This window comes from Gordionus sp. m RMFG-2023, chromosome 2 (assembly GCF_954871325.1).
Source record: "Gordionus sp. m RMFG-2023 chromosome 2, tfGorSpeb1-WG-v2, whole genome shotgun sequence".
Classification (NCBI taxonomy): Eukaryota; Metazoa; Nematomorpha; class Gordioida; order Chordodea; family Parachordodidae; genus Gordionus; species Gordionus sp. m RMFG-2023.
Genome location: NC_088776.1, coordinates 23,738,832 through 23,766,427, shown reverse-complemented (window position 1 = coordinate 23,766,427; position 27,596 = coordinate 23,738,832). Strand labels below are relative to the sequence as shown.

The 27,596-nt window shown below is 26.9% G+C and overlaps 1 protein-coding gene across 2 annotated transcripts in view; it reads right to left on the bottom strand.

Annotated features, from left to right (window-relative positions):
• Nucleotides 1-540: 540 nt before the first annotated feature.
• The window catches only part of LOC135923358 (uncharacterized), a 45,297-nt gene continuing 18,241 nt past the window's right edge, over nucleotides 541-27,596 (bottom strand). The window contains exons 3-19 of one of the 2 annotated variants that reach the window (XM_065458055.1): nucleotides 20,571-20,676; nucleotides 19,064-19,162; nucleotides 15,748-15,828; nucleotides 14,725-14,953; nucleotides 14,325-14,374; nucleotides 12,615-12,696; nucleotides 11,816-12,288; nucleotides 11,375-11,547; nucleotides 11,042-11,242; nucleotides 10,695-10,806; nucleotides 9,488-9,538; nucleotides 6,532-6,739; nucleotides 4,910-5,128; nucleotides 4,629-4,800; nucleotides 2,728-2,825; nucleotides 2,245-2,474; nucleotides 541-1,615 (exon numbers count right to left, since the gene is read on the bottom strand). In XM_065458055.1, the coding sequence (XP_065314127.1) occupies nucleotides 1,115-1,615; nucleotides 2,245-2,474; nucleotides 2,728-2,825; nucleotides 4,629-4,800; nucleotides 4,910-5,128; nucleotides 6,532-6,739; nucleotides 9,488-9,538; nucleotides 10,695-10,806; nucleotides 11,042-11,242; nucleotides 11,375-11,547; nucleotides 11,816-12,288; nucleotides 12,615-12,696; nucleotides 14,325-14,374; nucleotides 14,725-14,953; nucleotides 15,748-15,828; nucleotides 19,064-19,162; nucleotides 20,571-20,676 (3,085 nt within the window). In that variant the 3' untranslated portion in view covers nucleotides 541-1,114. Of the gene's footprint in view, nucleotides 1,616-2,244; nucleotides 2,475-2,727; nucleotides 2,826-4,628; nucleotides 4,801-4,909; nucleotides 5,129-6,531; nucleotides 6,740-9,487; nucleotides 9,539-10,694; nucleotides 10,807-11,041; nucleotides 11,249-11,374; nucleotides 11,548-11,815; nucleotides 12,289-12,614; nucleotides 12,697-14,324; nucleotides 14,375-14,724; nucleotides 14,954-15,747; nucleotides 15,829-19,063; nucleotides 19,163-20,570; nucleotides 20,677-27,596 lie in introns of both variants that reach the window. The other variant, XM_065458054.1, reaches the window with a different exon arrangement.

Sequence of the window (27,596 nt, the reverse complement as noted above, 5' to 3'; positions counted from 1 at the left end):
TATATTCGGCATGTTTGGTTGTATAATATTCATGGTAATATATTCAGGAAAATGCATTTGCGGAAATGTTTTAGTGAAAAATATTTTTTTCCTGAGTAGTATATGACATTCGTAATGCATTTTGAGGATAATGTTACGAAGTAGAATGCCAAAATAATTTTTAAAATAATGGCTCAGACTGATGATAACACCAGAATCTTTACTATATTTGAATAAATATATTTTCCTTATTAATATGACACCATAATTTTATTATAAAATATATATTTTTTGTTAATAATAATATGAAATCCGCAATGGGGTCATATGCACATTCTCAATTTTAAAATTATCTGAGAAATAATAATATAAAACATATAATATCGTTATAGGTTCTGCGATGAAATTTCGATTTAATATACAAAACAACAAAGATAAAAAAGAGAAAGTTTTATTAAAATTATTTATTACATATCATGCATTTTTATATTTATTTTGAAACATTTATTACAATTCAAAATATAAAAAAATAAATGAAATTCTCAAAAGAATTGACACCTTACACCAAATAAATCATTAAGTGATTTGATTCTGCTCAAATATTAAGGAGGCTCAGGAATTTAAAAAAAAAGAAGCTATAAACCTTGTTTATACTGAATATCTTCAATTTTTTTTGTGAAATAAACGAGAAAAGATAAAGGGTAATTAAAAAAAATGGGATAGTTTTATGAATATTACAAAATAATTATTATATCACATAAATACAGTTAAATATAAATTAATGCGAAATATATTAAGAATATAATTAATAGCCTCAGCGTGTGTGGTGTGTTATATTTAACTAATAATCATTTACAATATGGTAAAATAAAATAGTAATATTATAGACAAAGAAAAAGTCGGTGTCTAATTTTGCTAATGTCAGTATTATTATTTACAATTTATACCATTTTTGTGATAAATGATTATTTAAAACTCATAAATTAACTAAGCTTTTCTAATGGAAAAGTAATACCGTCTATGGAAATTATTGTTCACAATTCTTTACTAACAGCATTTGCAATGCCGAAGTGAGGTTAAAGCCAATCTAAGAATAAACAAAGTCATAATACGAAGTCGATTACATCTTGATATGCTATGGCTTGTAGCTTTGAATCGGGGGACCTGTATGATGGAAGTAATAATCGATGGGCGGTGGCATGCTAATCATGTCATTCAAATGTCTCATGGATGATTGAGGCGGCTGAAATTGATGATACATAGCATATGGATCGTAAAATGGATGAGATAACAGTTGTCCTTGATGAAAATTAGGAGGCAACATATAGTTATCTAACATGGGAAAATCTAAGCCGCCTATTTGGCCGTTAGGGGCATTATTGGATAGATGGCTATTTTGGCTACCAATGTACGATGAGGGATTTAGTGGGGGGTGATTAGATTTGCGATGAGGTTTAGGGGCTAGAGATGCGGAGGACTGAGTTAGTGAAATGGGTAAAACTGGGTTTGGTGTGATTTTATGAGAAGGATTAATCGTATGTTGTTGACTTGACGATAGGTATCGGTTGGATAGAGAAATGGGTTGGTCGTGAATAGATAGGGAGTTAAAAGGTTTGTCCGTTTTGGATAAAATGATCTAGGAAATATGATAAATAAATATAGTTTTAATTAGTATTGCAAACATTATAAAATAACGCATAATGCCTTCACTTATTTAGACTTTACTTCTCAGCACTTAATTTAATAATAGTAATATATTTATTAAAAGAGTTACTGTATAAGTAAAAAACAGTTACACATTTTTAACAAGTCTTTAACTGATGATTAGTAAAAGATGCGTTCGTAAGAACATTTCGAAAAGATAATTATAACGTGCAAAATATTTTAAAATCAAATGCAGTATATAAATATTCCTTCTGTGTCTTTTAATAATTTTAACTATATTTTTTGGAGATGTCCCAGATATAACAGGCACCAGTACCAAATACTAAATCTTGTTAAAATACTGGACCAGGTTCGTTACCGGTAAATTTAATTCAATAAAAAATATATTTTAATTTTTTAGTATATCTTAGAACAAGCATAATTAATGTATAGTATTTAATGTTTAATTCTCCGAGAGATTATTTTTGTGCTATAAATAAAAGAATATACCTTTTTAAATTTATAAATCTATTTTTAAAATAAATAGGTTATATATATTTTAAAAAAAACAGGTCAAGAAATTCTCGGCCCTGTACAGTTTTAATTTTTCTTAAAGCGTACCGCTTTATTATGGGCTGATTTAACGCAACCCTTTTCCTCGTGGTGCAAAAAAGGAACGTTGTGAGGAAAGGATATAGTTGATCCAGTATAACTTTCCAATTTTCGTTTTTGATTGGTATTAGGTGTGATCCCTTTCGCGGGTAGGGTGGAGGGTTTTATGACGCTTTCCGATCGAATAACAAAAGACGGAAATTCAGGAGTAGTCCGATTTTGAGCACGTATATGTTTTTCTGTTTGTTAATTTGAATATATTTTTACCAGTGAATTAAAATAAATAATTTCCTTCAAAAAATAACAATTATTATTTATTTAATATTCAGGTAACTAACTTTTTAAATGAATATTCAAAAAAATTGTTCAAAACAAAAACGAATATTTTTAATATAGTCATATATATATATATATATATTAACACTCAATTGAAACAAAGAGCTCTCATTTATTAAATGATAGAAAATATGTTTCATCTAAAAAAAGGCAAACTTTCATCCGCAGGGCGAGTGTTAATATTAGGAAACATATCGTTGGGAAGATGAGGTTGTGGTAAATAGGGATGAGGTAAATATCCATCCATATTGTAACTTAAATATTAAATAGTAAAATATTTTAAAATTATTGGAAAATAGTAGTGTTAGATATTTTAACGTATATTTTATTAAATATAATAAATATTTGAGTTTAATTATTGAAGTGCTCTTTTCAATGTTGAAAAAAAATAGTGAATTCCATGACAAAAAAATAAAACGATTTTCGGCCAGACCCATTAAGATATTTTTAAAATTTAAGTAATAATAGTAACGTAACTAAGAAAAATATATTTCTTTTAAATTTTTTACAGCTAATGGTAATTAAAATATTCGGTTTTAAAATATACGGCCCGGATAGGGCATCTTTTAAAAAGAAAATTTTAGACCCGGTCCGTGTACCCGTGCTTGCTGGTCTCTGATATATATAAATAAGAATAGCTAAAAAATAGTGGGCCCCTATATTTTATCGTTTATAGTTGAATTTTTATCAATTGATATAATATTTATTTTTATAGTTTTAAAAATAGTATACATGTTAAATAATAGTCGATTAAAATAAATGTTTGTCTAATAAATCAAAAACTGAGAAGGTTTAAACAAGCTAATATCCATAAAATGGATAAGGCACTCAATGAATATTTAAAAAAAATATATCAATAAAATAAAGAATTTATTTTAGGATTAAAAATTAAATTTATTATTAACAAATGATTTTTTTAAAATAATTCTTATAATTAAATATGAAAATTATTATGAAACATTTTAGTAAATTGAATGAAACGGATTTAATTTAAACCAGTTTTCTATTAGGATGTAAAAATAATTAAAGAATTTTATATCTTACGATTTAATACATTTGGTTCAAATCCAGTTTTTGAAAATCTTTCTTGTTTTTTAATTATTGTTTTAATTAAGATATTATATCAGGAAGAAAGGTAGAATGGAAAATAAAACTTATTATTTTAGAAGTCACGGGTCTGGTTGTGTTAATATTTTTATCTTGATGATACGGCCTACTGGGTAATGGCCATGCCTAAGATGTACTTAAAAAATATTTATGTTATTTTTTAATGAATCATTATTTGAGAATTGAAAAAAATTGATAAATAATGCAACTGACTGCAGATGAGTAATGAATCATCATATCAAATTTAAAGATTTTAACTAAAAAAATTTAAATTATTTAGAATAAAATATTGTAGTAAGAGTGAAATCGAGCTATTTTTATATCTTTACATAATCATAACATAGAAACTTACAAAATCTCCATTCTAATTGATACATATATCTTGATCTAAGAAACTACTTATATAAAAAAATCAGAGACAAAAAAAAGTAGTAATCATTTATTTTAGGTATTTGTCCTTAAAATTTTTTTGTCAATTGAAATACTAATTAAAGAGCGATTATTAAGTGAATAAATGATATATGAATGAATAGGCTAGGTCAAAAACTTCCAGATTTCCAAATTTCAAAAATTTGCACTAGGTGCCTATATTCAGGCTAGTGTTATTAATCGGCTCGTTTTAAGCTGATTTTTAAAAACGGCTAACTCAATATTTTAGCCAGATAAATATGTCTAATCCTCGAGATTTAGACAATATATGTCTGGATCTTTGTTCCTTCTATGAGCAAAATGTTCAGGCTTGGGTAATATTTGTCAGGATGAAGTATTAAGTTAGCCGTCAAAACGAGCCGTTTAACAATACTAATTCAGGCCCCAGGGTAAGGATGAAATCGATTTTTTTTAGTTACCATAAGTACTATTAATAAACAAATGTTTAAAAAAATTTAAGAGCGTCAGGCAAAAAACTATTGCTGATTTGTCGTTGAATTCATAGTATCTATTATTGAAACTCGAAATATGGATGAGGGGACCAATGGGCCATATTATTTGGATCTAAATTTGGTGGTGGTAAAAAGTAACATCGTGGGTCAATAAACGGCGATTGTAAATCTAAAAGAGGATCGAATCCAGGCTCGCTCCTGTTATTTTCGTCTTGTTGAAAATTTGATTTTGATGATAGGCCTTTGTCATAGTTAATATTTTTTTGAAAAATTGTAAATTATAATTATTTATTTTATCGCAAATTATAAAAGATTTAATTAAAAAAAGAATATTTGCAAAAAAAAGCTACCATTTGAAGAAGATGTGTGATTGGGCGTCTGAAAAGGGAGAGGCGGCAAATGATGGGCTCTGGCCATGGCTAACATAGCGGCCACGAAAGGAGTCATAAACATGGGATGATTAGCGAAAGATGCTTCGAAAGGCATATTACCGAGAGAGTTGTTGAGGATAGTATTGTCCATAAGTGGGGTAGCACGGCAAGAATTCGGGGCACGATTAAGAGGCGGCACTATCATATAAAAAATAAAATGTTATTTTTTCTAAAAAATAAAGTTTAAATGTTATTTTTCTAAAAAAAAGTTTAAAATATTGATTTATATTATAACTGGGGCCAGGGAGCTCAAGTTAGAGGTGTGCAATGAGATAAGTCTCAAGCTGAACGCCTGCCCGCCCATATGATATATTATTTTAACCCGTCACCTATCCGCCCTGGTTCTTTTTTAATCGTCCACCCGCCCATTTATTTAATCCACCCACCTAGTGTTGTTAAACGGCTTGTTTAGAGTCGATTTTTTAAAACGGCTAACTCAATATTTTAACCAGAAAAATATTGACTAAGCCTCGAGATTTCGATAATATATCTCTAAAACTTTGTTCCTTCTATGAGCAAGATCTTCAGGCTTGCGTAATATTTTTCTGGATGAAATAATGAGTTAGCCGTTTTTAAGAATTAGCTCAAAACGAACCGTTTAACAACACTACACCCACCTGTCCAATGTTTAAAATTATTTTATGACTGGTTTGATTCTTTATATAATTTATAGCGTATTTTTTTTAACTTATAAAATGTGCAATATTATGAAATAAAATTTAAAAAAATAAATAAACATAAGTCCTCTCCTCGCCCGAAAAATATTTAAAATTAGCTCGGCCATCGTCAAAAATATTCTTAAGACGTGCGCTCATCCGCCCAACATTTAAATTATTTTAATAGCATGCCCGTGATTGAGTGCGGGCTAAAAACTTGCCCGTTGCAGACCTCAACCTGAATGTGTAAAAATTTTCGATTAAAACAATTGCATTGAACTAAGAAGTGCCTCATCTAAGTATAAAAAAGTCTGACATTATATTTAGAAATGTCTGGTAAAAAAGAGAATTTAATATATTTGACAATATATAAAAGTTTGAAAAAAGTGTTCCTGGTTCCCAAAATTTTAAAAAGTAAGTTCGCCTCCCGGTTTTTGAATTTGACGCGGATCGAAGGGTTCTAGGTTCTAGTCCTGAACTCATTTAAAGTAATCAAAAAATAAAACGTAAAAATTTAAACTAATAGATATATAAATTACTTGCCCTTTTGTTAAAACGGTTCCGGAAAATTTCAAAATAGGGTTCTGATTCCGATAAATTTTAAAAGATAGTTACAGAATCTGGATCCAAACTCTTATATGATATAATTAAAACATCTAAAATACTAATGGAAAGAAGTTTTAGTATTACCACTAGGTATCTATCGAATAACTTATAATGGTTTTTGTTTTTTTACTTCATCTTCGTTTTATATGTAATTATTAAATTTTTAGTTTGGAATGGAATGGAATATATAATTTAACAATTTTATTTTCTATAAATAAGTTTTTAAAAAAAGTCTTAAATATAATCATAAAAATTCATACTTAAAAAATAATAATTTACTGTTAATTAAATTGTTCGATACTCCTCGAGAGCTATCAAAGAGTGATGTTCGCGATGGTAAATGAGGAGCGTATAATTGAGAAGGAGCGGGGGAATTCAAAGGGTTATAATTATGATTGACGGGATCTGAAAAATTGCAGGCACTGCATGGACATAGAGAAACATTATTTCGATTTATTTGAGATAAACATTTTTGCTCAACCGAATTCTGTAAGTATATTAAACAATAACAGTAAAAAATTTTATTACAATCTTTTTATAAAAAACCAATTTAAAAAGAACTCGCAATATTCATAATCCCATGATAAGAACCCGTCATACAATTTATAAACATCTAAATTATTTACATTAGAACAAATATTTTTATTTAACACTTTAATTTATTTTCCCCTTTAGTGTTGATAAACGACTCGATTTGAGCCGAAATTTACAAAGGGCTAACTCAATATTTAAATATTGCTTAAGCTTTGTCCAAACCTTTATACCATCAATGACCAAAATCTTCAGATTTGCATAATATTTTTCCAGATAAAATATTGAGTTAGCCATTTTTAAAAATTGTTTCAAATCGAGCTGTTTACAACACTATTCTTCTTTATAGATGTCATAAATATTATATTTAATAATTGTATCTTATATATTATAGATGTAGTGTTAAGCGACACATCGCATCGGCTTGATTCAAGTCGAGTTTTAAGTCGAATAGTCGACTAGTTTTTACGATTCAAGCCACAACTTGACTCGAGTTCTGAACTTGAGTCTTGGATTCACATCAAATTATTATTTTTCGTGGCTAATATATTATTAAAAATTACCAAACTAATATTATTATAGTATAGAAAACTAGTTTTATATCCAATTTTTTAAAAAGAATATAAGTATTTCTAAGCCTCATACAAAATTTGCAAAAGATATTTCTTTTTATATGGGTATATAACATATTATAACCAGGGACTCAGAGTGAATCGCTGAACAGTTATACACCTTTAAAAATGTCTGAACCGATATAATTATTGTTTGCTAGAGTAAAAAAAATTTTATAAATGATGCTAAACAATAAATAATTTCACACATTTTTCGTTTAAATTCTTTTTCTTGTGGTATTCTTATATATTATACGATATTCGCGCCGTTTTAAGGTATCAATCCATTTTTCGCGCCGTTTCAAGGTATCAATCCATTTTATAATTTAAATTATCAAAATATTGGTATAATATCCATAAATAAGTATGTATTAATTTTTTCATTATGACTAAAAATAGCTATAACCTTTTAACTACTTCTTATAGTATTTGAGGCATATAACTATTTTCCCTATTTTAATGCAAAATATCTAAATAACCAATTTGTAGAATTTTGATTTAGTAGCATTTATTTAAGATAAATTCATGAATAATTAATATCAATACCTACCCATAATTAGTTTGATAGAAAGGCCATTATTCCCATATAAATTTCAACATGACCAAATCTATTTTTAATTTTAAATATTATTTATAGAATTTTGGCATTGTATTGTTATAGCCTTTATTATGAAAAATACATTTTGTATTGCCTTAAAATGCAAGTATTTGCAAAGTTGTTGAAATTTGCTTTTTTATATTATTTCCTAGATGCCTTAAACGAATAATATGGCTTTACAAATTGATGGTGAATTTATATTATATCAATATCATAATTTTACAATATTTGTTTGCTCTGATTTCATATTCTTTTATTATTATGTTGATAATATATAAAAATTTATTTTATTTTCCTTTAGAAAAAAATCTAAATGGTCCGCACCAGTGAATAAGCCTATAATATAATCATATTTAAAAGTGACCAGAGAGCTAATTTGGAGAGATATCATTCTAAAGAACGTGAATCCGATAAAAAAAAATTACAGCTTCCCAAATCTAATGATCAGGGTCAAAATGGATTTAATAAATTTGTAGACAGATTAAGATTCTTATAAATTTTTTATATATTATTCATAGATATATTTGTATTAAAAATAAATTAATTTCATCTAATCAATATATTAACTTAAGTGATGATAAAAATTTTAATAAATAATATTCATAATTAAAATCATATACGATAGTATTGTTTCAATAAAAATAATTTAATAATTTTTCTCATAACCGCGATAAACCTTTAAAATTAGCTCAACCGAATTTATATAAATTTTTTCTTAAGAACTGTAACCATTATGAATTTATATATATATACTGAACCATTATAAATAAAGGTCAATATTAATTACATATCTACTTTAAAATTTATAGGCGATTTTAGAACGGAAACCAAAAATGCAGTTTACGAAGAAATATTGTAAATATTTTATTTTTCATAAGATTAAAAAAGAGGAAAATTTTATTTAATAATACAATAAGTATTAGTTGGCCAAAATAATTCACAGCTCGGACGAGCAATCTTTGCAAAATATTTTTCAGGACGGGGCCAAAGTTTTGAAAATATTTTCAAACAAATGTATGTAATTTTTAAAATTAAATTATTACGATGCGGGAAATTTGTGCAAATCGATAAAAAATTTCTGTTGGTTTAGGTTAGTCTGTGACGACTTCTCAAGGTAAAAAATTTTTAAAAATTTTGGAATTAAAATACGCCAATGTAGTAATGAGATAACTTTTTGATCATTTCTATGAGGGTCATATTTGTAAATTTTTTAAAATATGATATTTATTATTATTGGTTTAAATAATTTTAATTAAATATTTTTTGGCAGCCAACAAAAACAATAATTTGACTTGAATTCAGAATTCAAGCCGATTCAAGTTCAAAACTCGATCGAGTCTCGACTTGATTAAGTTCACGTCTCTCAAGTTCAGAAATCAAGTCGTAAAAATAAGTCGGACTAATAGACTCTTGAATCGAGTTGTTGCGACTTCGACTACGAGTCTGGAAAACTCGACTATTTAACAATACTATAAGTGTTTTGCATTGTTGTTACCTGATCGTGAATATTTAACGTACTATTTGAAGCTCTATGAGAAATGCGGGCCTGTTTAATAAATTTTAAAAGCCATTTATATATTTCAGTTTTTGCATGTTTTTAACCCTTGAGAACATTCGTTATAGAAGTAACGAGAGAGCATTAGTGGGTGAATATGAAAAATCAAGACCGTAATACTTGGAATTAAGTAAGTTTTTTTAAACTAGGGTTTGTATCAACGTTCTCAGAGGGTTATTAATAAAATAAAAATATACTAAAAATTGTATATCGTCGGCTAAATTGTAAACCGTCATATGTATTTTTCTATTGTTCAAGAGGAGACAAAAAACATTATATTTCACGTTTCGATTGCTTACTAAAATAAGAGCTTTTATAGTATATGATAGAGAAGATACTTCTGATAAACTCATAAATGCATCAAAAAATAAATTTCATAAAAATTTAATAATAGAGGGTTTTCAGTGCTGCCAACGTAATGCACTTTTTCAATTATGGATCAAAAAAAATTTCATAGCATAAGTTAGTTTAAAATATTATCCTGGAGGGTGCTCTCCAAGTCTCTTTATATTTAAAAAAACCCAAATAAAATGTTTTAATGATGACTGGAAATGGATTCATAAAAATTAGAATTTTGATGTAATAATGTGGTTAATATTATTAAAAGAGTAATGAAATGAAAATTTTACTAACACTATGCATTCAGTAATCTGTTCTATAGTTTCATTCGCTCATTTCTTAAATAGAAATTGAGCTTAATTTTAATTGGTGGTTCATCATTAGTTGCACATTGTTAGAGATAAATTTAAGTAATATGCAATTCTCAATTTCTTTAAAAAAAACTTTAAATTTAATGATATATAAAAATTAGGAGGGAAAAATAATTTTTTAAAATTATAATATAACGCAGACTTGCAGAGGTCGAATTTTAGGATCAGGCCCGGGATTAAAAAAAACTTTTCGCCCAATCCTGAGTTTTATTTTTCGGTCTGCTCCGGAATTTTTAATATAATTTTACAAATCATTTCGAGGAAAAATTGAAAACAGCAGTAAATTAATATCAAACGTTCCATTGTATGATTTTTCAAATGATTAATTGATATAATTGAAATTTTTTTTTTTAAATAGGCCAGGCTAGGATTTTAAAAATTATATCGTTATTCGGTCCGTTCTGAAGGTCTTTGATATAACGTTAAATGTATTTTACCTTTTGATTTTGTAAGGCAATTTTTTCGAAGTTTTGTGAATTTAGTAAAAACACCAGGTCACATCTAGCACAAGACTCACCATTTGATTTCTTTTCAATAACTCGACAAAATCTGTTGTATCAGTATTATTTCATTTTATACATATTAAAATAAAATGATAATATTTTTTTTAAAAATATAACATATAATTTAAAGTCAAAACATTATTTTATTAAACCACTTGTAAATTGTTATTTTAATGCTAAAATAAATGTTTTAAATGTTTTAACGCAATTAATTAGTATAATGTAAAATTTTGTCTAAAATAGGGATAAAAAGGAGATGGAAATAAAATATAATACGAAACCTGCCATTGGTATAAGTCTTGGATGTAATGTAAGGTTGTTCATCTGTGTCTTCATTCTCTTCGACAATGGTTAAACCATTGGGGACCTTTTCTGTCGTTTCACTTGGTGTTTTATCGTCTTTTTTATAAGTGAGTTGAGAAGAACTGGCGTATGAGATTACGGAGTTATCGCTTGGGAGGTATTGATAAGTATTTATAATACTGTTGCTAGCGGGTAATTTATAAAATGCATATGAAATTTAAGAAAATCATATTTAAAAAACAATATGCATCTTATAATTACAATACTTCCATTACTTAGACAACCTAAAATTACATTAAATTTATTATTACTCTGATTTATCATCTTCATTATCATCTTGGGGAATAGAATTGATGTTTGGTAATGGTAAGTAATCGATGTGTGATGGTAATGGCAGGTAATCAATGGGTAAATTTGTTGCATTGGACGTAATATTTTGACAGGTAGGATTATTTAGAGTTGGTTGAGAAGCGAAAACATTATCCTATTATTTAAACATGTTAAATATCAAGTTATTTGAGCAGAAGATTTTAAACAAATTTAAACCAAGGAACTTGGGAAAAATTATGTAAAGATATCGGACGCGTAACAGGAATGGTAACAAATAAAAAATTTGAATATTTGCTTTGAATACACAACAAAAATAATTATTTTTAGCATTAAAAATCAAAAAATGGATTCAATAATCAAAGGTGTAATTTGTTTTTTCTCCAGCCTTAATTAATAATTATTTTATTTAAAAGAAAATAGACTTGATCATTCATCAAGATCGTTACGCCTTCGATGGTATCAGCAGTCTTTTTTTCATCTTCTATCTCTTTCATTTCGATACACCCAATATTGTTATCCAAGTCTAATTCTTCTTCCACAGATTTATCAGTTTTTAGTTCTAAGGTTTGGTCGTCTATCAGTGTCAGTTTGTTCAAATCGTGTATCGCGATTTGATCCTCATCAATGATATTTTTATCGATTTGGTTCGAGTTTAATAGGTTTTCTATTGCTATTCCGAAAGGCTCCGATTTAGAATATGTAACCACGTTGCCGGAATTATTTTCATCGTGAATGACAAGTTTTACAACGTTATTTGTCGATGACGAGTTATTTATATCATGTGATGGCGATGTGTTGATGTTTACAGTGTGGTTGTTGGGGATGGTGATCCCTCTAGCTACCTTTACCAAATTTACGAGAGGTATGTCATCATTATCGAAAATGTGGGATTGATCTTAAAAAAAAGAAACAAATAATGTCTTTTTATTAGTTATTTAATATGTTTACTGTTAGGTCAATATCGTCGTAATCTTATGTAAATGTAAATATAAATTATTTTTTTAAAAATATATGCATGGATGATTGGGTACTGTAATATTTTCCTAAATATAAGGGACCAGGCCATGACTTTATAGTTTAAAAAAAATGGACATAGAGCCCTAAAAGACTTAATAACATAGGATAAGAATGAAAATACTCATTGAAGCAGCCCTGAATATAATGTTTAATTTAAAATGTAAAATATCATGTTTTATTTAGGGTTAAGAAGTTTTGACAAACCATGTGAGTCATAAGAATCTTTATTGGCAGTTTTAGGTTCCCGTGGTGATTGAGCTATGGGAGAACAACTTTGAGCATTTAACTATATAAATCAGATAATATATTAGCTGTAAAAAGAAACATAGGAATTTTTTTAAATAAGAGTTACTTTTTTGGAGAAAAAGTAGAGTGTAGATCAGGACATGGAACAGAACCTGGGGAAAATTATGGAACAAGGAAGGGACGGAGATTCCAGAATCCCATGCAAGTTTTTATTATAATAATATTATAACAATATTATTACCCATTATTTACTATTAAATACATTTTATATAACAAATTTTAAATAATTTTAACAGTTTTGCTATCAAAGTACACTGAATACTCGAACTATAATAATAAATTCATCTTTAAAACTCAATAATCATGTATTTTTATCGGATAATTTGGCGAGATTGGTATCAGCTTACCGTTGTGCCTTTCTATATCAGCCTTCATTTATTTAATCTTTACTTTTATTAATTCCTCAATCTCCAACTGCTCATTCCAGATAACGACTTAATTCTAGCCCTCATAATCTCGGACAAAAACTGTCACCATTTAATATCAAACCAACCTTCCATACACAAAAGGAGTGGACTCCCCTTATTGTCCGTTTCGTTGATTACCTCTTTATAAATGGTCACCATGATGTCAATTCATCAATAATATTTAAAGCTATAATTGGTTATGAATGGCTTAGGCAATATTCAGCTCTTCGACAGAACAACATAGAATCTCTATAGCAATACGTCTAAGCGGTAATCCAGCTACAACATCTAATTGCATTTACTGTGGTAAAATATCGACAATAAGGGCAACCACCTAATAAAATGAAAATATTCTCAACCCTGCCACGAAGCAAACAACTTTAATATATGACAAGGTTTCAAAAAGGCTAAATTACCATCTACTCCCGAGGCAGTAGGTCTCCATAATAATAGCTAAAAAAAAGACCAGATGGCATTACCTTAATACCTTAGTCTAACTGCCTTTTCTAAACTGTACTTGTATTGATTTCTCAGCTAAATCAAATAATTTTGCTCTGGCCCATGCCATTAAAAAAACAAATACTCCAGCCTATAATTTCATGCCCAAATTCAAAAATACCTTGGAAATCTTTGAGGAAGGGCCTTTCAAATTAATAAAAACCCCGGAAAAATAACTATATATACTGGAATCCAAACGAAAGATCTAATTTACGCCAGGTGAACACTTAATTATTTATTTCTTTCTTTTTCTAGCCATTCTTTTTTTTATTTATATTAATAGTATTTAAATAAAATACTTGATTTAAAAAAAAAATTTTTTTTTTAATTTCAATAGATAATTAAGCTTTAAAGTTAGTGTTGAAAGGTGTTTTGGTGTTTTTCGACAATCACATTTATATTAACAACACCACATAAATATAGATAGATGTAATAATTGATCTATATTATATTATATTATAAATACCAATAAAAATTTGTATATTACTCAAATAGAACTAAAATTATATATTTTTTCAGAGACAGAACATATTTTAAGCCAGAATGGGAACAGAATAGGAACGCAAAAATGCCTTTGTCTCAGGTCCCTGAATTTATTCTTTGCGAAACATGAAAAATAATAACAGATAATTAATTATTTAAAAAGGAATTGTAACTGATTTATCATGCAAAAACAAATAAATAGAATAATATAAGATTTTACTATAAACGAAGATGAAGGGTCATTTTGTTCGTTAGCGCTGAGATGTGTACCTTAAATTATAATATTATTTTTCCTTTGTGTATTATAAACAATCATATAATATAAATATATAAGATTGGAGGGGGAAAAATTTCAAGTGTTTACATTAACTAAGAAGTAAAGCAGTTTACCTTTATATATTTTATAGTGAATTTTTAAGGTAGGTTAAAGATATTTTTGGGTAAACCAGACCTAATGACTCAAAATAGCTTTCTACTTAAAGGGGGTTATAATACCCTCAAATAACTTTGACATATTTTTTTTCATTAGATTGGATTTCCTTTTTTTAAGCTGATTCATCCAACTTGAAAAAAAATGTTATTACCAAACAATTCATTATTATAATATAGGCAATAATAACCGATGGTATGGTCGTTTAATCTATTCGATATGATGAGGGAGGATACTTCATTGATGGGCATATTAAGATTCCTAATTCTGGATGCTCCATTAAGGCCTACACTCTTACAAGAGTTATTATTGAGAATGGAATTATTTATAGTTCTGCGGCTTTTTCGATTTCTCCTTTGATTCCGGCTAGGATTGTAGGGGCTCTTTTTCCAAAAGTAGTAAAACTGTATCAAATCTTTCTGTTTTTTTATGTTTTGAAATAAAAAATTTATTCATAGAAGTAAAATATGATTTAGTCAGATTTGGAACCCAAACTAAAAGAGTTCTATTTCAGAATATTTTTAAAAAAGATACTTTCAATTCTGGTTACTAAAATTTAAAAAAAGGATTTTCTGGTTCTTAGATTTGAGGCGATTGATTCTAAATTCTGTTAATAAGCAATGGCTATTACGTGTGACACGGTTTTTATATTATTATAGATAATTACAATAAAATGCAAAATATTAGATTGTGGTATAATTTTATTTGTAAAATAAGATAAAAAGCCACCCTGAAGATTATAGATTATATTTTTAATTTATTATTAAATATATCTAATAACATAATGACCTTATTATATAAGAAAATAAATATTTTTATCTTCAGAAGTTGCAATTTACCTACGAATTTACAGTTTTAGTCAAACCGTATATTAACCAAACCCTAAAATATTTTGTTCCGTGAAGGTAATCTATCTATAACCATTTAAGTATTGACATGAGAAATTTGCAAAAAGCATGGTACGTAGGATGCTCAATGAATGAGTTATAAAAAACTGATTTTTTTCCTGAACATAAATTTATATATCATTTTTTTTATAGTAAAATACTGATAAATTTTAAATTTATATCGATATTAATTATTTATATACTGAAATAATATAAACTTTATACTGGTAAAAATGTAAAAAAAAATAGTGACAAAAAATACTGAGAATGTAGTAAAAATAGTGGAGATTTTAAAATTATTCGCCAAAATAAAATATAAAGCGTACCGTTTTCTTGTGCTTCAAATATTCATCGCGAACCCTGTGAAATTCTTTACCAATAATTTTGATAGCTCTCGTAAAACATTTCTAAACATTAATTTTTTTTATATGATTATTGTATAATCGTCAAATCAATTATAAATTTAAAATATCACTTTCCTGCTTCCATCGTAATTTATTGTCCACCATAATTATTTTATTTTATTCTTAAGAAAATAGGAGTTTGTTAACTATTTTGACTCTTCCATTACATGTAGGAAGGCAAATATCAAATTATTTTAGCGCATTTGCAAATACGGTGGTTAAAAATCACCATATTGACTTCCAAATTTTTACTACTTGATTCGTGAATCTTTCAACAGTATATGTCTTAATGCACACCCGCTTCCGCGCCTCATAACGAAGGTTCAATGTATTTCTATTCACCCTCCCAGTGTCTAAATCGATGTTGCCGACTAAATCCATTCATATCTTCATAGCGACCAAAATATCGTATCGTATAACACTAATAATATATCCTAGAATCACATATATAATAACCCAAATAACAACGATCTAATATCATTCATATGAATGGTCAGATTTCTTTCAAGACTCTTAATTTTAGTCCTCCATGCTTTTTTGTCATTAACCATGTCCTCCATTAGGTTTAGCTCTGCAAAAGTCAGATTATCACATCCGTCGAGGGGAGGGGGAGTCCTTTTCTAGTCTCGCTATTTATTTTCTAATATATCCTCTCCTTTCTTCACGACAAAACCAATGTAAACCACTTTCTTTAATATTAGCCTGAGTTAGAGTGACATCAATGTTTTCCTAATGATTAATTATTTATTCTATATAGGAATTAATTAAACCTTCGTCCCCTTTCCGAAAACTCTTCCTTACTTATACATATATTCTAATTGCTTAGAATGATTATTGACCTCGGCCACCATCAGATATTCATCTTTCACCTTACAGAATATACCTCTAGCCAATGATGGTCCAGATATATTTTCACCAAAATGGCATCTTGCTTAAATCTGGCATCTTCGAGTTTTATTAACTCTTTTATTTTTCTAGCAAATTAATATCATTCATGCTATTGCAAAAATGCAAGATTGTTTTATTTGCTTTCATTCGTTTCCTATCTTAACTTTTAAAACCAATCTTGTTATTATCCTCTCAACTCGCGCATTAGGGCCCGATAGGAGGCATATTCCATTCCCTAAACAATACAACGTCTCAATAGTGACTATACTTACCTTGTATCTAGATACTACATTACAGGTCACGTATATCCTAGTTCTTATCTCAATGTCCCTTAACGTGATTAATAAATAATATTGTTTCTATAAGACTGACTATTCTGGACAAGTGACCTAATTTTGGTATATCAGATATATAACGAAGACTTATTTTAGAAGATAAATGTATTGGCACATATATAGCTCAGGTATCATTTCATTTAATAGCTTTAGAAAAAGTCGGCGAATGCTTCTATCCGTATTCGCAAACTGATTCTGTGGTAGTGCCACTTTCAGTAAGATGTGAATAAAATAAGTTTTGACACATAAAAGGGCTTCAGCAAAAGTAAGGCAAATAGGGGTCAGAAGTGGGCAATGAATCGAGATTGTAAAAAAATGGAAATAAAAATAATGAACGGATTGCGAAACGGAATTTTTGTGGAAGTAATAACTACGAGTCGGGCTGGGCCGGCAAAACTTTTTTAAAAAATTTTTGGATTGGGGTCGGGCAGGCAAAAAAAATTTCGGGCCGAGATCACACTAATTACCAGTATAAGGAAATGAGCACCAAAGAATGCTCACGATAGTGAGGAATTGAAGGCAAACTGACACGAGAATATAATCGTGAGATTGTATGATTGATGGATTGCTGTGAAGATAGATCCGGGGTGACGTGACCAGGATAGGATCGAGACTGGAAGGATGAGTAGACGATTATGGTAATGTGTTACCATTGTGGTCCATATTTAATAAAACGTTTGTTGAGTCATTTGACACGTCGAATAAGGGACAGGAACAGATTGAGGGCGATTGGACGTTTATAACGCGAAACATCACATAGTGAATTCATAGATTCTAGGGATTTGTGCTAGTATGGTTTTAAGAGGTAGAACCTCTTAAATAAGAGATGTTGTCTAATAAGGGTCGTATTTTATTTAGAATAATCGATGAAATATATTATTATTTTTACATTTAACATGTGCAGTTGACTATATAGAAAAAGATAATATAATATTTTATTATAGGGAAATTGTTCTATTCGTGGATATTATATTTTACATTTCATGCAATTATGAATGTATATATATTATTTTGGTCTAACAATAACAAGCATTTTAATATTACTTCGATAATTGTATATTGTTTTTTTTATTTTTATCTAATCTTGTATTATCTATCCTCTTTTCTCAGGGGATAATGATAGTGAAGTTAAAAAGTTTTTTTAAAAATAAAATTAGTGCCTAAATTAATGATGTCGACCTTATTAACAAATAATTATGAATCACCTAAAATTTCTGGAAAATTTAAAAAAAACTGCTGTCGGTTTTCTTACAAGGAATTATTTTTGACATTACAATTTAATAAAAATTATTTTGCAAGTATATGTTAAATACTTTTAATTTATTTGTAAACCTTATCAATTATAGATAAAATGCATAATTTACCTTAGGGGCGATATAATTTAATATTATATTACGTATTATAATAAAGCAATAATATTTTTATAATTTTACATTGTAAATAGAGAGCAATAGGAATAAATAACAGTTATTGTCTTGTGCTTGGTTTAATTTATTTTACAATATAATTAATTTTTAAGTATAAAGTGAGATTTTATATAGTTTTAAAAAACAACCAATTAACACAACCTTCAAGTATTGAATTTATAAACTGAATAAGGAAATTTTTATCTCATGTTATTATTCCTTCCTCCTCACTAAAGAGAAGATTTGGCAACATAATCTTTTTAGATTGTAAAACGAGAAATAATAATATACACGGCGCTTTTTTAAAGATAATTAAACATAAATATTTTTGTATTGGAATTTAATATTTCCAAGTCAGAATCATAACTGCCATTCAAAAAATTAACATTTAACTGGAGGTTTGATCTAACATGATGTAAAAAATGAGATTGAATATAAAGTATAATTTTTTTATAATTACATAAAATGATAGATAAATAATGTAATAAATAATCAGATTTCTTGAATCCGGTATTTAACCTCCAATCGATTATATTTTCTCAAAAAAAATAAAATTTATAACCCCGAATAAATTTTTTATCTATAATTAATGATATTATAATGTATTACGGCTTCCTCGTGAGACCAATCCTTTTCCCACATTTTAGGCAGGGGCTCTTTACCCAATACTTCTAAGGTTTGGGTAACGTCGTATTTATTTTCGTGAAGCTAAACAATATCAATAATATGCATTATAAATTATATTTATAAAAAATTAATATAAAACTTGGCAAATGGGTAAAAGTAGGGGAACGTGACTTACATTAATAATTGACTGATGTTGCGAAATCCCTTTATTTATGTCCGATTTAAGACGATTTTAACAAAAGGTATATTTTATATACTATCAATTCAGTCACGAGGTAAGCCCAAAAAATCAATTCACGCATCAAAGTAAGCTGATTTTTTTCTACACATACCCTAAAAAATCGAATTCGCCTATTTTATAACACAGTAAAGGGTAAGTTTAAATCATTAAATAGGTATTGGTAATGACCTGTTGTCGACTTGAGGAAGTCCTGATGAGACAGTATGTGTAGACTAAAATACGATTAATTTTTAAAAATGAAAGCCAAGTACCCCCTATATTTTATCCCAGTATGAGCCTTTCTGTATGTATAATAGTGTTGTTAAAAAGCCCAAAGTCGATTTAGGGCCCGTTAAAATATTAGCGGAAATAATATTATTCAAGCCTTGAGATTTGGAAAATAGATGTCCAAGCCTTTCAGCCATCTATGAACAAAATCTTCAGGCTTACATAATATTATATTGGTTATAATCTTAATCGGGGTTTTTAACAATTCTAATGTATACTATGTTTAAGAAATAGTGAAACATTTATAAATTAATAACCTGAATCGAATTGTAAAGTTTAAAATCAATATTATATGAGTAAATAAAATGATATATAGCAAATTAATCAAGATTCATTTAAGTTAATTAATAAACGCAATTCAAAAAATATACCTTAGCTCATTCCCATACCTTTTCATATAATTCTAACATTTTTTATTCGTAAATTAAAATAAACATTACTTTATATAAAAAAAAATTCTTCCTCTTTAATAAAACTAAAAAGAGGCGTATACCTATAATACTTACTTACATACCTATAAAGCTATCGTTTATGACCTATTTTATAAAAAAATGGTTGAGAAGAGGAAAGTAAATAGATATTATTATTATAAAATATAATACAAAAAAAACAGATAATAAAAAAGTTGTTTTATTTTCTAGAATAAATTTCTGAATCGAATTTAACTAATTTAAAATGTTGACATTAATAATTTAAATTAAAAAAAAATCAAATTGATGGATTGTAATTGTATATAAAAGATGAAAGAGTTATTTTATACTTTATACAATGTTACAAGAGATTTTTTTTTAACCGTAAGTGGTTATCGATAAAATTAATTTAATTTTTGGGAAGAAAACCTAGTAGAAACGATTTTTATAAGTGTAAAAGTTAAGCTTATAATAAAACTAGCCTGCCAAAATAGGATAGATAAGCTGTTTTATTATTTTTAGTTTTATTAACGAGTTTGAAAGATAAATATATTTTAAAAAAATGAGTAACCAGATCAAAGTAATGCTGGGTCGTGTCGTCTCTGGATACTACTGAGGCTCCGTCTTCTTTGTTATCGCCATTTTTATGACACATACCAGCAAAGGCTGTGATACTCCTACAAATTGTTAATTAAGAATTCGATAAAATAACATGCTCTTTGGTACCGGTTGGTTCTTTTAAAATAACCGGTTCATTATATATATAGTATATTAATTAATGCATTATATTTAATAAAGATTTAGAAAAAATTTTTTTATAACATTATTTTGTTTTAAAATATACATAAAAAATATCTCTATAAAATAAAATATTGTCGATTAATTAATATTTTTATAGGATAAAACAATTTTTTTTAGAATTCACGACAAGTGACCTTTCTAATATAAGAGGTTTGCAAATGACAAAACTTTCAGGCCCGACCCATTCAAATTTGTACTAGGCGAGGTTCCCTTTGCTAAGACCGGTCTGGTTTTTAAAATCCAGAAATATATCCTTTGGAAAAATAATCAATAATGCTGAGGATTTATATCCTGATTTTATTATTATAGCAATTAGCACAAATTATAGGAAAAGGAAATATCATAATAGTAGGTCATTTAATGATTTAATTATGCAAAATAAAATATATTATTTTAACAAAATTAGGCGCTTTAGAATAATTTTTTTTATTAGCGCGTCGAGCATCTTTTTTTGCCCAACACATTTCAAATAAAATTTTTCAGACGTTACCAGGACCATTGCAGATCTCTAATAAATAAACAACTCAAGAGCTGGTAGTCATCATAGAGATTTAGACATATTGAACATGTCGATAAGCTATTTTAAAAAGAACCTAGAAAGATATTTTATAGGACTAAATGTACAATCGTCTGGTGAATAGAACTCGGCAAAATTTTTAATTGTATCTTTTCTTCAACACAAATATTTATATTAATTTTTTTTCAAATTTGGAAGGTATAGAGGATCCGATACGGGGCTTTATAAAATTATAAATCTACGAGTAAAATATTTCAAAAACCCCTAGGAGTACATCAGTAGACTTACATATAAATTGTAAAATCTCTTAAGATTAAAATATTATAAAATTTAGCAGTAGAGATGTACCGATATTTCACGGTGTTTAAATATCGGTTATCGGTCGAGAACATAAAATTTTTCGATCCTATAAAATTGTGTTTTAATTTTAAAAAAATTTATTTAAAATTTCATAATATATTTGTTTATTATTTATTATGTAAAAAGATTAATGTTACTAAATATAAGTGATTTATCTATAAAAATTTTTTATATACTTTTAGATTCAATTAAAAGGATTAGTATGTTTAGATATATAATCAAATATGATATCGGATCGGTAATATAAGATCGGCCTCCAAAAAGTTATATCGGTAAACCTCTATTTGGCACATAAGTTACTTAATTTCAAAATCTCTGAAAGCGCCCCCCCCCTTACCCCCATCTTACCCTTCGAAGGTCAGCAAAATTTTAAGAAAAATAAATTAATAAATCTGTTTGTAAAAATAATTACAATTTACATATCGTTGCTCTTCGACCAATTTTACAAGAAGTGGCATTTAAAAAAATATTCTGGTTAACATTATTAAACTAGAAGTAGAACTATATATTATTTTAAAAAAATAATAACAAATTTTATGTTCTTTCTTAATGTAAATGAGTGAAAGAGGAATCCAAATGATATGATATAGACCCCAAGTCAGTTAGAATAATTAAATGACGATATAAGGATACCAGAGACAATGTAAACGTTTTTTGTGTATGTTTACAATGTATAGAATTCTCAAAGTCAACAAAAATACTAATCGATATTATTAGGCAATAGTTAACTATATATATATATTTTTAAAAATATTAATTTTATTTGCTAAGGTCATGAAAGCGAGTATATTATTAAAAATAAAGAATAAACAATAAAAATGGAGTATTTAAATTTAATTATACTTAGAGCTGATATGTTGGTTGAAGTGATACTTTAAGAACGATCTACAACAATACAGTAATAATATGAATTGTAACACATTACCATATATTTTTTAACTTTATCATAAAATTGTTAAAAATATATCGAAATATTTTATAATAAATCATATTATTACTGTAATTTAATAATTATTTATCGAATTAATTAAACATAAATGGCTGCCGAAACTATCTAATCATAAAATTTTGGCAAGAGGTAGAGTTAATATTCTCCAAACATTTTCTGTTTCTTAAATATGTTCAATAAATCTTAGTTATAGTTGAAGGATAGGGTTTCGTTTTATCAATCTATTAGGTATGGACATGAAATAAGTACATAAAATATTCTCATGAAAAAAATCAGAGTTCGAAAATCCTAAAAGGTTTTCTTGTCAAAATTTTTATGAAGATCAAAAAAAATTTGCGATTTCATAATTAAAGATTTTTTATAAGAAACTATTTTAATCAAATAAACTTGAGTTTTTTTTAAAAAAAGTTCAGCGATCAAAATCTTTGAAGATTTTTGAATTGAAGAGCATTCCAAACTTTAAAAATAATGGTGGACAAAAAAATCATGATATAAATGTATAGGACAAATATAATCCCATTTCATTAATTAAATAAAAAAAAGATTTTCTAATATTTGTTTAAAATTAAAATTGGGATATTTTTTTGTTCGGGCTCTTTGTGCTCCCGACATTTTAAATCCAATAAAAAAAATATAAAAGGTTAAAATAAGGTACAGCAAATGTAAACCAAAAAATATGTGTCATAGAGGTTTAGCATGACCATTTATAGCCCGCCTTTCATAATATTGATAAACCTGATTTTGCAGGAATTATAAATTACCTGGCTCATGAATTCTTAAAAATATATCTACATATAAAAATTAAAGGTAAATCAACAGTTCAAGGAAAGAGCCTGATTCATATGTGCTGGAATGATTCTGGCAAATTTATTAAAAACGTTATCTATATAAAACACAGATTGTTAAATCCCTCCGATGTATTGTATCACGTCAATTCAGCTCGATGACAATTCGCCGCGTACCTAGTACAGCTGCAATTTATTATAAATTTATTAGTATAAAAAAAGGATGAATAAATAAAAGTCATTTAAATGTTAGTCCTATTAATTATTTCTTTATATTTTTTTACAAAAATCTCAATTATATTTACTAAATGTGTAATATCAATAAAGAAATTTAATAATATCAAAAAAAATTAACAACCAATATTTATATCGATTTCTTTGGTGGACAATTTATCACATTATACGGTATACATATTATTTTGGCTAAGTTTTTAAAAATAGACCCAAATCGGTCGTTTAATATTTTGATTTGAATTTATAAAGAGAGGTCTACTTTTCTCTGAGATTTTGCTAATTCATCTAGAATAAAATTTTTATCTAGAATAATCTCCTTATAAATATTTAATAGGGCTAATCCAAAGATTTTTCACCGGTAGTATTTCTTAAAAGGTTTTTGATCTTTTTAAAATTGAAAAAGACCTTTCATTAGTGCAAGTACGAATTGGTAATGAAGGCTAAAATAATTAATAATGTTTTGATATCGGGAACCTAAAGTGCAATTACACATGGAAAGGATTTGCAGAGCATTGTTTTGTCACAAAGAATACTCTATTCTGTCATGATTACGAAAATCAGACATCACAAAGTAACTTATCATATGAGCCTACTATATTGAAATTTTTTTAATATCCTCTCGTGTTTCAAGCGTAATCAACAGTTTAGACTCAACCGGCAAAAGAAAAAAAAACGCCTTTTAAAATAAAAATATGACTAATAAATCTCTCCTTTAATTTAAATAAAAATGTATCAATAAGATGAATAAAAATGTTTATTTTATAAAAATCCTCAATCTTAGATGCATCAATATTTGACCAATTGGATTGTCTAGAAACTACTCTAGGTTTAAAAATCTCAATCCCAAACATATTAGCAATCTCCTTTACTTTCTCATATTTCATGAAATTTTTATCCACATTCTCTCTAATATTTGTTAATATTTCAACAATATCCTTTGCTCTATTCATAACCTCCCTTAAATCCAAATCAATTTTTTGTAGCATTTTGCTAAAATAATATGTATAATTAAATAAAAAATAAACACAATGAATAGATATTAAAAATTGCGGCTTAATAATAGCCCGCAAAAGATTCAGTGCTGCAAATACAACATCATATAGTTCAATAGAGTTTCACCGACTCTTGTCTTTCAACAAATCTAATAGGACAAAATCTTCTTAGTTTCTTTTTTTGATTTTTTAAGTTAATGTCATGATAAGCCACTTATATTTTTTCATCCATGATAATTGGAATGTTAAATTTCTCATATTTAATGACGCTGGAAATTTATAATTTTATTTTCAATTAGTATATTTATAATCTCAATACCTATAATATAAATAAATAAAAAAAATTGCGCATGAATTCGTCAGGCCGATTTGGGCTTATTTTTAAAAACGGTCGATTATGATTTTAGCCAAAATAATATCTAAGATTAAAGATAGAGGTCCAAAGCTTTCTTTTTTTCTTCTATGCACAAATTCTCCAGGGTTACATAATATTGGCTACTAATCAACATACTTTATAATATGGTAAATTGGTACATCAAAGAAATCGGTATAAATATTGGTTGTTAATTTTTTTTTGATTTTATTAAATTTTTTATTGATATTACACATTTAATAAATAAAATTGAGATTTTTGTAAAAAAAATATAAAGAAATAATTATTGACGCTGCGCCGAATTGACGTGGAACTCCGATGTATATAAAAAAAAATTGCATATTATTTATTTAAACTTTAAATACATAAAATGTATATTTTAATTTTAGGTCACGCGGACGGAAAATTGACAAAATTTAATTTTTAGCTTATAGAAATTAGATTATTAAAATAAACATTATTATATTTATATAAAATAAATGTGTTGTCAAAAATTAAAATCATTAAGCCCGCGTTCTAGCTTGACTTAATCTTTGTTATTAATTCCAAATTATATTCAGAATAGCCCTGGGCACTTTTTTTCTGTTTTTAATTATAGATTTTTACTTGAGGTAACGATATCTTTAAAAGACGCTTAAAGGTGCACTTATATTTTCAAATCTAGGAATCACAATTCTGAACAAACATTTTGAATTTTAAAAAGAAAAAAAAACGAACCTAGACTTACATGTAAAAGGTCATATATAATTGAGTTTTATATATTTATTATGGTAAAAAGAAAAGGATTTTAAAATAAGATGGGATAAATTCAAAAATGATAATTAACCGGCTCATAAATTTTTTCATAGCCTACGCTAAGTTTTGACTCCTTGTAGTGCGCACAAATTGAACGTTTCGACGTAGCGTTTCAATAAACGCAAATAATGCATTCGTTTAAATTGAAAACATTCCCGTTTTGCATTTTAAATTATTTATTAAAAAAACAAAACATTTTGCGTTTTTAAATTTTTAATCCAGCATGAAAAGAAGTCAATTTTTATTTTTTTATTGTCTTTTCCTTTCTATATTTCATTTATTTTACTTTTATGTATATATATCATAAATATTAATTACGAATGATATATAATTTTTAAAAAATAAACAATAAATATAATTTGTTGTAGTATCAGTGCATCTTTGAAAATAAATTTCGTGTAAAGAATTGTCGATTTTATATAAATATACACGACAAAAAACTTCCCAAAAAATAATTTCGTCTAAAATTATTGCAAAAACAAAATATGTGTTTAACACACATGTCAATTTTAAATAGACATTAAAATATTTTAAACGGGAAGGATGTTTATCAAGAAGAGACCTAATTGAAATTTTTCAAAATAAAGAGTAGAAGAAAATGATCTTAAAAACAATGAAATCTGTGCAAATGTTTCCAAACTCTGCAATAAAATATAGGAAGGTCAGCCCTCCCTTCTTAATCTTGGATATGCCTACTCTTAAGTCCTAAGAAACAACAGCAATTTATAAGTGACATCAGTATGAAGAAAAAAAACCATTATGTGATAATAAATAATGAAGCATATCTTTAATTGATATATTTAAAGTTAAAAAAAATGGATTTTATAAAAAGGTCTGATTTAATATGAACAAAGCTTTAAATGTGTATTTATTTATGAATAAAATTTGTATGTTGTCTTATTTATGTTATATCTAATAATCATATTAAAGATAAACACCTTTCATATTTTTACTTAAATGTTTATATAAATTTTTTAAACATTTTACAAATATAAAAAAAAACAAATTTACAATTAGAAAAGATAGGGCTCATTATAAAATAGAAAAATGATTTTAATACAAGCTAGTTATGAATAATGCACAAAACGTGTTGAAGATGAAGAATACTATTAGTATACATTCTGATTTGGAAATATTTAACTCATAGAACATACAAATAAAAAGTGTTTAGTAAAATGTTTTCGCCTTTTATATTAAATAATGCCTTAAATGATGGAGATCTAAAAAATAAAATAATCTTAATCTTCAGTGAACTCTTTCGTGTAGCTACTTCCGTAGAAAGAATCTTTTCTCTTTTTGCCTAGTCTAATCCAAATTTGGAAAGTTTTTCGTTTTAAATATTTTAATGATAAATTTTATATAAATATTTAATTTGTTATTGTTGAAATTTATATTAAATATAATATTGTTTGTTAGTGTTGCAAATATTAGATCAAATACATTGATGAAAAAAAATTTAATACAAATATTTATTAGGCGTAGGAAAAGCCACTGAATGATTATTGCTTATTACTACCAAAATAAGTTTAAATAATATTCCAAGTTATTAGTAATTGATGAATTTGATAATTAGTTTCGTTTCTTATTTCCACAACCTGTCTGTAGTAAATAGACAATATAACTCTAGGTATGTTTTTGTAGATAAATGAGGATTTTTAAGGAATGAGCAAAGATCCAAACTAAAGTTTGCGAATTTAAAATAAATGGTATAAAAATAAACATAAAAGTATTTTACATCTATTCCATTCATTTAAAATTGATTCAATATTTGTATATGAAAATTAATATGGA